At 43.4% G+C, this 15,289-nt stretch overlaps 1 protein-coding gene across 1 annotated transcript in view; it reads left to right on the plus strand.

The window, feature by feature from the left end:
* The window catches only part of ush2a (Usher syndrome 2A (autosomal recessive, mild)), a 744,800-nt gene that overhangs the window by 616,149 nt on the left and 113,362 nt on the right, over positions 1 to 15,289 (plus strand). The window contains exons 58-59 of the mRNA XM_067989549.1: positions 3,356 to 3,510; positions 4,280 to 4,478. Coding sequence (XP_067845650.1) covers positions 3,356 to 3,510; positions 4,280 to 4,478 — 354 coding nt within the window. The remainder of the gene's footprint in view (positions 1 to 3,355; positions 3,511 to 4,279; positions 4,479 to 15,289) is intronic.

The following is a 15,289-nucleotide window of genomic DNA, read 5'->3' on the forward strand; positions in this document are numbered from 1 at the left end:
TTTTCTCCACTTCCTATTAGAGGAAGTGCCCACAGTGAAGACCATGGGTTAGTATAAGTCTATGGAGTGGTGAGCACTGTCGGTTCGCCACTCAGAGCAATTTACAGACTAATATTCTAAGTTCTCTAATCTTTTCTCATATCTCACCCCTTTGCATTTGTGGTCTTTCTCATTGCTCTTCTCTGTAGCATCTACAATATATATTCATCCTTTTTATAGTGTGGTGATCAGAACTAAACACAGTACTGCAGGTTTTGTGTAACCAATGCATTATATAGCTTTTTGAGCCCTCCTGAAACAGCCACTCTGTAGTCCCTCATCTTTTTATTACTGTCCTCTTTTCTCTCTCTATTACTCACAGCCTTTCCTACTGTTACACTCTTACTTCCCCTACTAACATCACACACATCTGCACTCTTGTACTCCAGGGCCCAGGCAACATCTTAAGGCCCAACATGGAAAATATTTGTGCAGCACATTGAATGCCCACCAATGCTGGCTTTAGCCACTATGTTGCTTAGTGCTCCCTCCCTCCCATAAGTGTTTGTTTTGAGCCAAATCTGGCCATTCCGCCCTCACTGCATTGCATAGCTCTGGTCCCAGAAACAGACTAACAGAGAGAGAAAGAGGGTGAGTAACGGAAAGACATTACAGAGAAACAAAGAGAGAAACCAGACAGAAATAATGGGGGTAATTTTAACTTTTATCATCAGGTGAAAAACTGGTGATAGCAGTTGGAAGCAGGTTTTAAACCTTGCCCGAATTTATTTTCCACACAATGGACTGAGCACTGGAGGGCAGGAGGGCAGGTGCCCCTTGTTTCTTGGCAACCAGAACTGGATGTAGTATTCAAGGTGTGGTTTGACTAGAGCACTATAAAATGTCATCATTACCTCCTTTGACATATTCTATTGTTTTGTCTATGTAGTTCAAGATCCTATTGGCTTTGTTGATTGCTGCTCTGCATTGATTGGGCAAGTTTTGTATTGAGTCTATGAAGACACCTAGATCTCTTTCAGCTTCATCCTTAACTATTTCAACACCATTCTATTTGTTCTTCCTATATGTAGCACTTTACATTTGTCTGCATTAAATTTTGCATGCCATTGTTCTGCCCACTTACACACCTTGTCCAACTCATTCTGTACTTCCTGAGTTATCTCTTCTGGTTCCACTGCCCTTCCTAGTTTAGTATCATCTCCAAATTTGACCACTTTGCATTTTTGTGCAAAGTGTTTGAGAAGAAAATGGAAACAGAGCACTTCTGCGAGTAATATCACATATAAGCATACATGAAGCCTTGAAAGGATATGCCTTCATGAAGCTCTAAAAAAAGATTGCAGTCCAAGTCCAAGTCCATTTAGAACACAAGGCTAAGACCTGTCAATGTTTGTAATGGGGAAGAAAGACCAGAAACAGCAGGTAAGGAAAAATAAAAGGGGAAAATGAGAAAGGTCAGGCAGTAAAATGATATTTGCCAGGGTTCCAAAAATGGTCCGTGAGAGGAGGGAATGTAAACAGGGAAAATATGGTTATGGTTGTCAAAATCTTTTTGAAATTCCAGATTGGGAATTTTTTTTTAAGAGATCTAGTAATTTTTTTGATAATCACGTAGAATTTCTGCGAGTTCTCTCAATTGTCTGCTGTAACTTTGGAGGAGCGGAATTTTGTCTTTTCTATGGGTTTCCACCAAAGTTACAACGGACATTCGGGAGATTTCCACAGAAATTGCAGGTGAGTGCTTTTTTATTGGTTTAAATTTCACATTTACTATAAACCAATCAGGACACCACAGCAATTGTGCATTGAGCTAGAGAAAGAGATATAGATTCTCTCTGTTTTATAAAAATAGGCCTGTTATCAACAAACTGTGACAAAATGTATTACAGGAAGTAAGTGTGATATGCTTCAGCAAAGGGTTACCTGTTGAGAGATCACTAATTTACACAAAAGAAGCCAAGTTGTATAGATTGAACTAAATGAATCTGAACATAACTATTGCTCTGTACATTTGCCTTACTATTGAATAAAGTAATAAAATGATTGAAACCAACCTTACTCATCTCAGCTTTCAAAGAGATTGAAGAAACAAATGCGCAAAGGATGTAGATATCCGGTGCAGGTCACAAGGGGGTTCTATTGCTACTGTCATGGGTTATGCTACTGTACGAGTAGATATAGGGCAGTGTGAGTCAACTCCCACTGCACTGTATCTACGTGCACAGTAGCATAAATGGTAAGACGCACAGACCACTTTTGGGAGCGACTGATGCCACTGAACTCGAGAAGGTATTTACGGCAGAATCAAATTCGTAACATCAGTACTGGACATCATTAGGAAGGACCAGCTGAAGCATGCATCTTGCCCAGGAGCAGCCAGGGGAGTGATTACTGCAGGACACAGGCACATCTATTTGTATTTCAGAATAGACAGTAAAAAGCTGGAGCATGCACAGAATGCATTCTTCAGTTTTTGCTGATATAATAAAATTGGAAACAGCTAATGAAAAAAAGTCCAAATTCTCGAATCCCAAGAACTGCACCCTAATGAAGTAAGAACCTGGACATGGTGCTGGTGCATTATGGCCACTTAAACAACTGGTTTAAGTAAAATAAACCTCTTGAGTAGTGCTAACCGCTGCTACTCTCATAAATTATGGCTGCAGTGACAAGAGGCTCTTTTGTGTAAATTATCAGTTTTCAACGTAAAAAAACTTTGCTAATGACTTGGCAGAAGCATAAATCACTGAGTGGGTACATTGGTCTGACCCAAACACAATCAGTATTACTTGTTTAAAAAATGTGGAACAGAACTTTTGACTTGTAGAAGACAAATTTGTAGCACATTCTGCAGATTTAGCATTTCTGAATCATAACAGATATTCTAATACAAAAATCAAATCAAATTCAAAGAAAGAGCTGCAATTACTTCATTTGATTAGTGACAGGGAAGGATCAATGATACTATTATTTGCTTAGCAACACCAAATAACTGACGATGGCATCATCAGTGGAGAAACAATAAATTTTCTATATTATTATGACCTCATTTGTTCAGCTAGCATTCAGGCCTCACTATAAAATGGCACCAGGCCAGTTTGTTCATTACTGGCCTCAGGATGCAAGAAACACCGTTATTTAGTCCAAAGCCTGCAGAGTGGCTCTATTTTTAATGGAACTGTTTGCAGAAGAGTAAAAAGGTACTAAGAATGACAAAAGCCAGAGATATATTTAAAAGCTGACTAAATAATAGCTAGCTTGGAGCAGATTTACAGGAGATTGCATGCTTTTAAGAGTTGCCTTTCAGCTGATATGTTGCTTTTTTGCATCTAAACAGTATCTCTTATTGAACTAGGCATTATCATACATTACATTGTTCTACGCGATGGGACTGAGCGTTTTCGTGGGACAGACTTCAGTTTCACAGACACTGGAGGCATTCAGCCATACCAGGAATACTCCTACCAACTGAGAGCTTGCACAATTGCTGGGTGTGCAGACAGTAGCAAGGTGGGTGTGCTGCACATAACAGTTTGAAGGTTGTATTAGACTGCATAGTACATTTATTAATTTAATAATCTCTACTTTATCAATACTAATATAGTCATTGTTCCTTTGAACTTTCCTTCTCCCATTCCTCCTAAACTCCAGATATGCCATTTTACATATTCTTTCTCTTCCTTGCATCATTATTGCATTGAAATTCAAGATTTATTCACCATTTCCTTCTCTAACTCAATCCTTCCTTGGGATGTCAAAATACAGAACTCCTTACCTCCCACTGTCTTTCCTTCCTCCTACAATTTACATGCTTTTAAACCACTGCTTCCTGGTTTACTCCATTTATTTCCCAATTTACCTCATTTATTCTTTTCAACCTTAGCCCTTTACCTTAGTTTTTCAATTTTAAAATAATCAACCCACCTACATTTTCAAAATAAATATGTTGCCATATGTGGGAGCTATAGATATGATATAATGATTTCAAAATAATGTCTCAAAAGGGTGACTGCCACAGGAGGTACATGTTTCCATCACAACATCAAACATGTTTCTATCAGCCTGTTGAATTTTATGATTCTCAGATGGTTTTTTATATGGCTGTTAATATTACATAACTTTTGCGAATTATGCAAATATAGATATACTCAAGTGACCCAAGTTCTTATAATGGATCCTGAATGTCACGTGATACTCCATGAAATTGTATTCTGGTGCATTAGCTGATGTTGCTTGATACTTGAGAAACTGTACTGTCAAACTTTCTTTCTTGTCACAGGTGATTGCTGCAACTGTTCAAGGAGTCCCTGAAAATGTCTATTCTCCAACAGTGGTCGCTCTTAATGCAACCTCGTTACAGCTTATGTGGAGACCGCCAGCAAAGCCAAATGGTATAATACATGAGTACCAAATCCACCAGACTGGGACACGGCTGATCCACACGGACACTACTAGCAGGATGAAGATCATTGTAGCAGGTATAAAGGGTCATAAAGTTGAATGACTAACTATTGAATCTTGTCTTTTGAATTCTTCTGTTTGTGGCACAGCAGTTCAGTCATATGGAGTAGTAATGTACTTTGAGGCTGAGTGGAAAACACAACTCCGCACTTGTAACTCTCCACTTGTTCCTATTTTCCATTGGAACATCTGCAGTGTTATGGAGGGGAATCCAGGGGCACTATGTGAAGACAAGTTTGCCTCTCCCCACCCTGCGTGCACCTGCACACAAACACACACCCGAACACATGCACACACAAACATACACCTGCAGATGTGCACACACAAAAGCACACCCACACACGTGTACACACATGCGCACACATGCGCAGGACAGTAGTAGATATTAATGTATCAGTTATTTCAATGGTATAAATTTTGCTTAAAAGTTTACACTATATAAAATGATCCCTCTTCTGGGTTAAAGAATTGATTCTGATAGTTACAGCTTTGTTATACTAGGTTTCCAATATAACCAATCTGTTAACTCAATTGATCCCGTGGATTATATATTCCAAAATTACAAACACATAATGCATTTAATAAAGATATTTGGTAAAATTATCATAAACCTCTTCAAGAAATACAAAGGGGTGAAAAAAATAGCTCATTTCATTTCATTAGCAACATCTAAATAAATTTGAATGGTAACCTTGTAATGTTAGTGTATTAAAATGCAGGAGAGCCACTATATCCCTTTGGGGTTACGAACAGAGAGATAAAAGTGCAATCTGTTTGAAGTATGACCTCCGATAATTGCCATACTTTACAGATACTTACTTATTTTCCATAAACATCCCATATATTTTGCTGCTGTCAACCACAAGTGAATTATGTGCACATATTTTTCACGGCGAGATAGATAAAATGAAACTTTTTACCTTTTAAAGGCTTTGAACAGTTGTCGTAAAAATAGTGGATTGTTCCTTTAATCTTTTCCATCACTGTAATATGAGCATCATTTGAAATATTGGTATAAATGGCTTGTAATCCAGTAAATCAATGTACATTTCCTCTGGCATGATTTCTCTTTTTTTGGCTGCGGTGTAGTGTTTTCTGACAGCTTATTTTTAATTACATCTGAGCCTAAGAAACCTGATCTTATAAAGTGTTTCTGGGGGAGAGGGCAGAGTGAGCAAGCATGCCATGTGAAATCCAGAAGTCATTCATAATTCTCTTAAGACAAAAAAAGCATTAAGTAATTGAGGACAGGAAGTTCTCACTTAATTATTTAGGGGTGTTATCAATGCTTTAAGTAAACTGAAGCATTTTCTACTGTCTCACCAAGCATAATACCTTTGGGACAGGGGCAGCAGCCATCATCTTCTCATGTTCTTTAATGCAAATAGTAAATGGCAGCTTGTCAATATCAGACCTTTTTATATCATTTATTACTGAACACTTCCAGTATCCTGTAAAAAACAATTTAGATGACAGTTATGGCATTGTTTCACTTTGTGTTATCAGTATTTAACAAATGGGCCAACTAATACTCCAAAGGAGAATTGCAATGATCAATTTTTTTTCAGGTGCTGCTGGAAGGAAGGGTGATACTGCCCCCTTCAGCTCAAGTACTTTCACAAGCATTAAAAGGGGGCACCGTGATCCTGAAAAAGTGTTGCACAACCTTTTTTTATGCACTTGTTTGCAAAAACATAACACAATGACACAAATTAGATTGCAATGCACCATTGTATTACTTTCTTATAAAGTCATCCCGACAAGAATGTTCGCTAATTTTTTTGATTCTTCTTCCTTTCGTGGCAGAATAAAACAATTGTCACGAAGATGATGACCTTTTAATGCATTTTGAACATATTTAATTTAAGCTTACTACATTTTCTTAGCAGCTAAAAAGAAATGTTCTTCTAATTTTGTAGTTGTAAATAAATCACCAGAAATCATAAAAATTATTAATTGTGTTCAATAAAGTAACTGGGTAACAGACTTCAGTTGACAAGAAACTAGGTATGTTTAACTAGTAAAAGCACAAAAAAAGCAGGCCTGTATTTTTCGATAGGAGCGCATGTCTGGCAGGATGGGACGTCTACTTGGCCTGGAAAGGCACTGGAAGTGCCCACCTATTCTGGCTGTATTTCCCGGTGCCAAGGTCATTTGCATGTGGGAGGCAGGCTCCCCAGCCTCCAATGTGGAGTTGCATCAGACTCTTGCTACAACGAGAGAAAATGGTAAACATCGGGCTATCCCAAATTCTTGATTCCAGTGACGGGCCTGCATATGGCTATGCTCTGAGAATGCTTGCACAGGCCCCAAATGCAAAGATCCCCTAACATGCAGCCCCAGCATCCAGTGTTCAATTGTGGCTAACTGCGGGAAACGCAATGATGGCCACATTTCCCTCAGTTTAATTTGAATTGCATGCGCATACCATATGTGGACAGGCATACTTTAGGTCTCCACATCGAGAAAATGGAGGGAGGCAGAGATATGGCAGAGTGCATTCCTCAGCAAGTTTTGACCCAAAAATGCCCCTGATCCACCAAAACAATAGTGGGAAGCAGGCAGAAAATCTCCCCATCATTTCTTTTCAAAAGCTTTTTCTTAGATGTTTGAGCTTGTATTGCATAAGGCCTGATAAGGCTATCTCAAAATAATGGGGCTAAAATTCTGTGGGAGTTGTGTGGGTCTCCACTGTTTCCAGGCATTTCCTCTTTGCCTTGTAAGATGTGGAACTTCCATTCGTCCCTTACAAGGCAAATAACAGATAAGGGGACAACCCGAGGCTCAGACTTGCCCTCCATAATGCTGCTGAAAGTTCCCATTCTTAAGACTGGACGTGAAGCCGGCGTAGTAGTGGTGGCTGGTACACTGAGTGAGTGGACGTGTACAGGCTTCCACAAGGGCATATGTGGGCCCTACTAGTGGGGTCCAAGCCAGACCAGGCAAGTGAGCTGGGCCCCCAAAGAGTTGCAAAATCTGCCAGATCGATTCCCTTGCTCAGGAGAACAATAGGTCTATTTCCAGGTTTGAGAGGTGGACCTGGACAACTCCCGGCCCGGTGAACAGGCAAGTTTCCAAGGGCATGGGGCAGGTGCGTTCTGGAGATGTGCCCGTAATGGCTCCTGCACCCCCCATCTTGATGTGGTGCTCTCCCACTGATCCACAAACTCAGGCAGGATTCACACAGAAGGATGAAGTCAGGCTTGATCCTGGTTTAACCAGAATTCCAACTCGAGAAATTTTGGGACCAATGAGACCAAATAAATCTGAACTGATCGCTGGCAATGAAAGTAAAATATGTTGCCTTCCTTGGTAATTCTTGATGTGTTCAAAATAATACTCTATTAAGTGGAATTCCAAGAATGCAATTTTTGATTTAGGATCAAGATAACGGCCCTGAAATCGCAAAGACAGCAGTCTCAGTGTTGTGCTATTATTGTACCCACTGGAGTCCTTTAGCACTGACCCCCATCAGAGTGGGAGGGTACTTGATTTGCATGAGGCACAGTGGTGCAAGTACCACATTGGGCGCATCTTTGGTGCCAGCTTGCCCCATGCACCTGAAAAACCTGGACGCCCATCTATTCCTTGGGAAGTTACCCAGGCACCCTTCCCGGCTCTGCCACCACACTGATCAGCCCCTAAGCAAGGGGGCCGATCGAGGAGTTTTTTTAAAAAATCTCTTTGGGGTCCAGCTTTGGAACCTGCTGGTGGGGCTCACATGTGCCCTTGTGGAGATCATTTCGCCTCATCTGTCTTGGCATACTGGCTGCCACTACTTCAGGATGCCATCAGTGGCCAAGACCAGGCACTCCAGCCCATCACTTGCCTTGCATGGGGTGGCCAGAATTCCTCTCCCATATAAGTCAAAACAGAAACTCCCAATGTCAAGGTGAAGAGCAGTTGAACCCCCTTGGAATTTCAGGACCACCCTAAATTTTATATAAAATCTGAAAAACATTAAAATAATATCATATATGAACTTTATGATCTTAATCTACATTAAATATTTAAGTTCAAATATCTGGCTATGGGTTTAATTCCATCTGTATATTGTTTGTAGCACAGCCATTAACCCATTCACATTCATTTCTGTCTACACTATTTTAACATAGACATTAACCTGTTTACTTTAAATAGGCTAATGTCTGTATTAAAATAGCACAGAAATTAATTTATGCAAACGTGTTAATGGGTGCGCTAAAAATAGTGCAGCAAGGGAATTAAACCGACTGATCGCAAGATGTTTCACACTTAGAAGTTGAAATCAGTGTGTGATATTAATAACAAATTCATTAACACATTAGTATGAATTTTCTTTGTCCACTATTCATTAAAATAACACAGAAAAGTTTCACACAAATGCATTAATCTATTTGTTACTAATATAAAGTACAATTTCAATTTAAAAACAAGAATTTTAACTGATGCCATAGCTAGTGTAATTTTCTATTGAAAGACTAGTATGATCATAGCTAAACAATTGTCTTAAAATGGTAATATTTAGGGAACCATAAGTTCAGAAAAGATATTGGGCTAGAAATTGGGCCATGTAGCGCCCCTTTTTCAGGCACTAAGCAGCCTTCCAAGGTCCCAAAATGGCATCCAAAATGCACGCACACGCTTCTAGCATGATGTGCAGCGGACGCCATTTTGGTAAAGGCCTTTGCGCACGCGCAAATAACGAATGCTGGCGTCACGTGAAGTAGGGAGAATATGCGTTAGATCAGTGTGCAACGCTGATTCAAAGGGATAGACACCATTTTGGCACTCAACACTCCAGCCAACGAACTTTCTTAACCACGAACAGCTGACCATGTCTTAGACAGCCTGGAGGACCCCCCACCAGCACTATTTAAAGGGATCATGCAGGTGTTGCAGGTTAGTGGCTGGATTACTGCTGGTACAATTGTACATGTTTGTTGAAGCTTCCTATACTTGGATAAAGTCGCTATAGTATATAAAGAGTGGTTTGGCAGATGCTTCATTACTGTTGGTGTCATTTAAAACAGTGTGCTGAACAAGATTCCTGGCAACCATGGGTGGCATGCTAGGTCTCCCACTGGGCATAGAACACGACTGGGAACATGCAGAGAGGCCATGCAGAGCAGGTCAAGCTGTGAGGAGAGGGAGGAGGAGGAGGCACAGGGCACTGAGCAGGAGGTCATATCCCATGAAGGCCTTCAGGGAATAATACTCTTACCTCAACATAAGCAAAGATCAGTACATCCGATGACTACGGTTCACCAAAGAGGTTGTGATGGAGAGATGTCAACTGCTGCAGCCACAACTGCAGCCTCAGAGCGGGGCGAGGACAGCATTGCCTGTGGTTGTCAAGGTTAACGTGACACTGAACTTTTACGGCTCTGGCTGCTTTCAGGCCTCTGCTGGCGATATGTGCAACATCTCGCAGTTTGCAATGCACTGCTGCATAAGGGAGGTCAGTGAAGCTCTATACGAGCTGTGCAACAGGCTTATCACATTCCCGCTTGACAGAGAGAAGCAGAATGAGTGAGCATATAGATTTGCTCGCAATGCTGGCTTCCCCATGGTACAGGGTGCCATTGACTGTATGCATATAGCCATGCATGCTCCACATCTCAACTCAGCCACCTTTATGAACAGAAAGGGGTTCCACTCCCTCAACATGCAGCTGGTGTGTGACTACATGCAGCACATCGTGAAGGTCAGTGCCTGCTAACCTAGCAGCAGTCATGACGTGTTCATCATGCGGCAGCCCAGCATCCCAACTATCTTTGCACTCACTCGGCAAGTCGAAGGCTGGCTACTGGGTGACAAGGGCTATCCCCTCATGAGGTGGCTCATGACCCTGGTCAGGCATGCACGCACACATGCAGAGCAGGCATACAATGAGAGCCATGCGGCCACACAGAACGTCGTCAAGCACACCGTAGGCCTCCTAAAGCAGCGCTTCCACTGCCTGGACTGTTCTGGAGGATCCCTGCAGTACTCCGCTGAGTGGGTGTCAAGATTCATCGTGGTATGCTGCACTCTGCACAACCTCGCCCTTATGAGGGAACTGCCCTTGTCACTGCCTATCCACCAAGACCCTGAGCCAGAGGCAGAGAAGGAGGAAGAGGAAGAGGCTGAGGAGGATACAGAGGAGGAAGTGGAGGAAGACACAGGGAGGCAACAAGGTGCACAGGCCCTGTCTGCCAGGGCTCTGCGTGCTCACCTTGTTCGTGAGCGATATCACTAACTTCAATGACACCTCCCAAGTCAACAACAGTCCAACACTCCCCACCTATCCTCTCCCTCATGACCATCACATCGCCCTCCATATGATTACACATTGCCTCTTCCCGCAGCACATCGCATAAATAAAAACCATCACCAAATTTATAACGTAACACATTAACTGTAATATCAAACAAGAGACTTTTCACCCTTGTGCATTCCCTCAGTGCCTATCGTTCGTGTGCCTTTGCCTTTCCTAGTGCTCCTATGAGATGCATCCCAGTGGCTGGAGCATTGGTGGTGGAAGGCTGCTGGCCTTCAATTGAGGAGCATGCAGATGGCTGTGGAGGACGACCTCGAGCAGCTCTGGGCCGGGAGGGCCCGGCTTCATACTGCACCATCTCGGCATGGGCTGCAGCAGTTTGGCCTGGCTGGCTGACAGGCAACAGCATAGGCACTGGTGGAGTGGCAGGGGTGGGAGCAGGAATGCTGTCGTCCAGAAAGAGGACAGCGGGTTCGACTGCCATGGCGCCACTGGCACTTGCATGGGGCGGCGCCTCAGCACTCCCGATGATCAGCTGGAGAACAGATTGCTGGAGTGCTGTGACGCCCTGGAACCCCCATTCCACAGTGGCACCCAAAGCCACGATAGCAGCAGTCTGTGCTTCCAAAGCAGCAGTCTGAGCTTCAACTGAAGCATGCAGACATTTCATGACATCGGTCTGTGCTGCAATGGAAGCCGCAACATCGGTCATCAGATGCTGGATCATGTTGGGTTCCACAGGTGTGCTGATGGAGAGGACCACCCGTTCCATGTGGGAAATGATGGGCTCCAGCTCTGTGCAAAGCCCTGTGCCAAGTCGGAGGTGGACTCCTCCATGCCCCTTGACATTGTGCGCAGGCTTTCTGGCAGGCTTTCCAGTGCACCAAGCATTTGGTTGTGTACGCCTATCAGCCTTCTTTTGTAACCTAGCCCATCGAAGTCAGCATCTGACGCCTCGGCAGCAGAACCATTGTACGACCTTGCCCTCCGGTGAGCTGGCACCTGTGGTATGCGTTGCCCCCGCCCCAACTCCAGCACACTTGTGCCCGGTGTCTCACCACATGCAGATCCCTCCTCTAACCTAGCCTCTACGATACGCACAGTGTCAGTATCTGAGCTGATGGATGCGAGTGTCAGATCAAGTGACGGTACGGCTTCATTGTCACTGTCTTCCTCCTCCACCGCAGATGGTGCCGGCTCCAGTTCTTGGACACCTGCAATGACAACGGGAGTCGGGTTGAGTTGTGGAGCGGGGATAGGATCGAGTACGACGTCTGTGCTGACACCATCTGCAGCACGTGTGTCAGAAAAGATTGTGGTCTAAGGGAGTTGTGGGGAGCGAGAAGGAGGATTAGGTATGCAGAGACCCCCTTCGTCTGGACCACCAGTGCCGCCAGTGGTCACGGCCGCAGCGATGTCCCGCCCAATGATGTGTAGCATGGTCTCCTTCAGGGGGTGAGGACCTGTAAGCGTGCCTATCCTCCCTCAGGTCTTACGGTCCGCCGGCTGTTATGCGCCACCTTCTGCAAGATAAAGTGAAGTGTGTCAGTGAGTGTCCTGCAATGTGTTTGGGTGATGTGCCTGTCATGGTTGAATAGCTGCCAATGTGTATGACCTGTGAATGGTGGGTGTGTGGATTCCAAGTGTGCTACTATGTGAGGGTGAGATGCAGCATCTGAAGTGCAGCGTTGCGTACGGATGGGCATTGTTTGTTGGTGGGTGGGAGTAGTGCTGCGGTTGGTAAGATGTGCCACTCGACACTTGCATTCACTCATCTTGATCACTCATGTCAGATCATTAAACCTCTTCCGGCACTGTATCCACGTGCGTGGTGCTATACTCCTGCCATTCAATTCCAGAGCCGCTTCCTCCCACTGCCACCGCAGCTGGTGTCTGGAGGATCTCCTGCCACCCTGCGGGTACAGGATGGTTCTCCGTTTGTCCACTCCCTCCACTAAGGCCTCCACTGTGTTGTCGATGAACCTCGGAGCACTGCTTCCATTGACAGTGCATCTCCCCTTTAAGAGGTGCAGGCTGCCTTTACCTAGTGTTGGCCACGCCCCATATTGTGCCTCCTGCAGGTGGTTTCAGCCACTCAACGGCGTGGCTAGCACTGGCTGCATGTGAGAATCACGGTAATGAGAATGCAGCACGAATCTCACATGCTGCCTGCATCGCTAACACCAGGCGCAGGTTAACTGCGCATCGCGAACCCCACACCCCGTATTGGGCCTTATCGAATTTACCTCCAGTCAGTTCAAAATGATTGTAAACATTTTGGAATATCATTGATACAAGAAATAAGAAGTATAATATAGGCAGCAACAGAATTTGAACATGTAGCAACCTGACTGGCTGAAAAATGTATGTTCAGATTCAGTGGAGATAGTCAAGCATAATTGAGGGTGCCCTCCTAATGATACTGCAACACGTTATTGGGTGTCAACTAATCATTCCCTTCAATGTCTAAGCAGCTGAGGAGAGTTCTATGCTACAGTTTTAGTCAAGGCACCAAAAAAACAAAATAGTTGCTCAAATTGTAGCAGAAACTATGGGATCAATTTTGAGTGCCCTCGGCTGGCATTATCAGGGTGGTAGCGATGCAGCCTGTTCCATTTTCAAAGGGGCCTACCACCGGGTGTCCAAAGCTCCCACCTGATTCAGACGATAGGCCCCTTTTAATATGGAACTCGAGGGTCATTTGACATAAATAGTGTAATAAATTGGATAGCCAGGTGGTGAGGGTTGGAATACTAGAGCCTGGTCTTCAGTTGCTTCCAAGCCTTTATTCACAGGGATTCATATTACCCACTTCACACCCTAGATAATCTCTCATATAAATGGATATGAGAGTCCTTAATTGATAAGCACCACCTGAATACAATTGGCACTAATTGATATAAATCATATGGATACAATTAACAAATAGGACCCCAGTTGCCATTTTAAATAGGAACTGGTCAGTTCCATGGGAGATGGAAGGGACGAGCCCCTCTAAAGGTAAGTGTTCAATTATTTTTGTGCACCCCAGACGAACAGGAGCTCATCTACCGGTCCCTCAAAAATAATTTGGGTTGCTGCTGCCTTGGAGCCCCCATCCTCTGTGATCACAAATCCCGCCCCCCCCCCACAATCCCCTAACTTATCTTGCCAGTGGCAGCTCCGGCCCGATCCTCAGGCTTCAACCTGGCGAGCTGCATCAGATTGGGCAGCCGGCCAGTGCACAACCCCGATCAGCCGCCCAAAATCACAATCAAGAAATAAATATGGGGAGAGACGTATAACGGGCGGCTGAATCAATATCGCCCATTTTACACTATCACCCAAAGTCAAAATTGCCCCCAAGAAGAGTTTGCTTAGCTTTACTTGATCAACTGCAAAGTTTAACTGTTTGTTTTGGAGTTTTCAAAATAGCAGCAGACTGGAGTCAAAGGAATGGACGGAGAGGATTTATAGAACTGGAGCGGATTACAAAAATAGGGGAGAGCAAGGCTATGGAGGAATTTAAAGACAAAGAGACAGAGATGAGGCATTGTGGGACTGGGAGTCAATGCTGGTTAGTGAGGATGGGTGCGATGGGCAAGCAGCACTTGGTGCAGAATAGGATACTAGCAGCAGAGGTTTGGATGAGCTGAAGTTATGGAGGGTGGAAGGTGGAAGGCCAGCAAGGAGAGCTTTGGAGTAATTGAGTCTGGAGGTGACAAAAGCACGTTTAAAGATTTCAGCAGCAGATGGGTTGATGTGGGGGGCGGGGTGGAGGGAAGCGGGGACAATCGGTTATGGAGGTGGAAGCCAGTCATCTTTGTGATGGACAAAATATGAGATTGGGAACTCAGCTTGGGGATGAACAGAAAAATTACTCTCTTGCCACCCTTATGCCACTTGTGTGTTCAATGAAAAAATAATCAAAATTACACCTACATTCTCCTGACATTGATAGTGTATTTTTATTGAATTATGACCTCAACAACCTGGGAAGAAATTACTTCATTATTCTTACAGTGCAGTGAAAAGCTGCATTCACCATGTTCCCCATTCTTGCAATGTGAAAGCACCCCAGAAACTCATGTAAATTAAGTCAACAATATTTATTGAGTGCTGTAAAATGGTGCTCTGCATCGCAGAATAGAAAAGCACCTTGAGAGCATCAGCACACAAAAACTGTCAAATTCTGTCCAAGGCACTTAAATCACCAGAAAATTCACTATCCAACTCACTACTCATATAAATATAAAAATAAAATCCTGAGAACTGCAACACTTAATGGAATCACAATACAACTAAATTCAATTCCCTATTATTCCTCTTTATTGTAGTACTGGCCATTTTTTAATTTTAAAATTATGCAATACTGTCGAATAGTCAGCACATTATAAACAGCCCTGATAAATTTGTGTCATGGTCTGACTCTGATGGAAACGATTAGTGAAAATTAAACAAATCTGAGGGCTGAAACAAATTGGATAGAAAAACAGAACATTGATTAAGCATCATTATCACTCTGTAAATCGATGGATATTGCAAGAATGCAATGACTAGAACTTAAAGAAAGTTCAACAAATCAGTTTTACACTCTATAAAGTAGCC

This window comes from Heptranchias perlo, chromosome 8 (assembly GCF_035084215.1).
Source record: "Heptranchias perlo isolate sHepPer1 chromosome 8, sHepPer1.hap1, whole genome shotgun sequence".
Lineage (NCBI taxonomy): Eukaryota > Metazoa > Chordata > Chondrichthyes > Hexanchiformes > Hexanchidae > Heptranchias > Heptranchias perlo.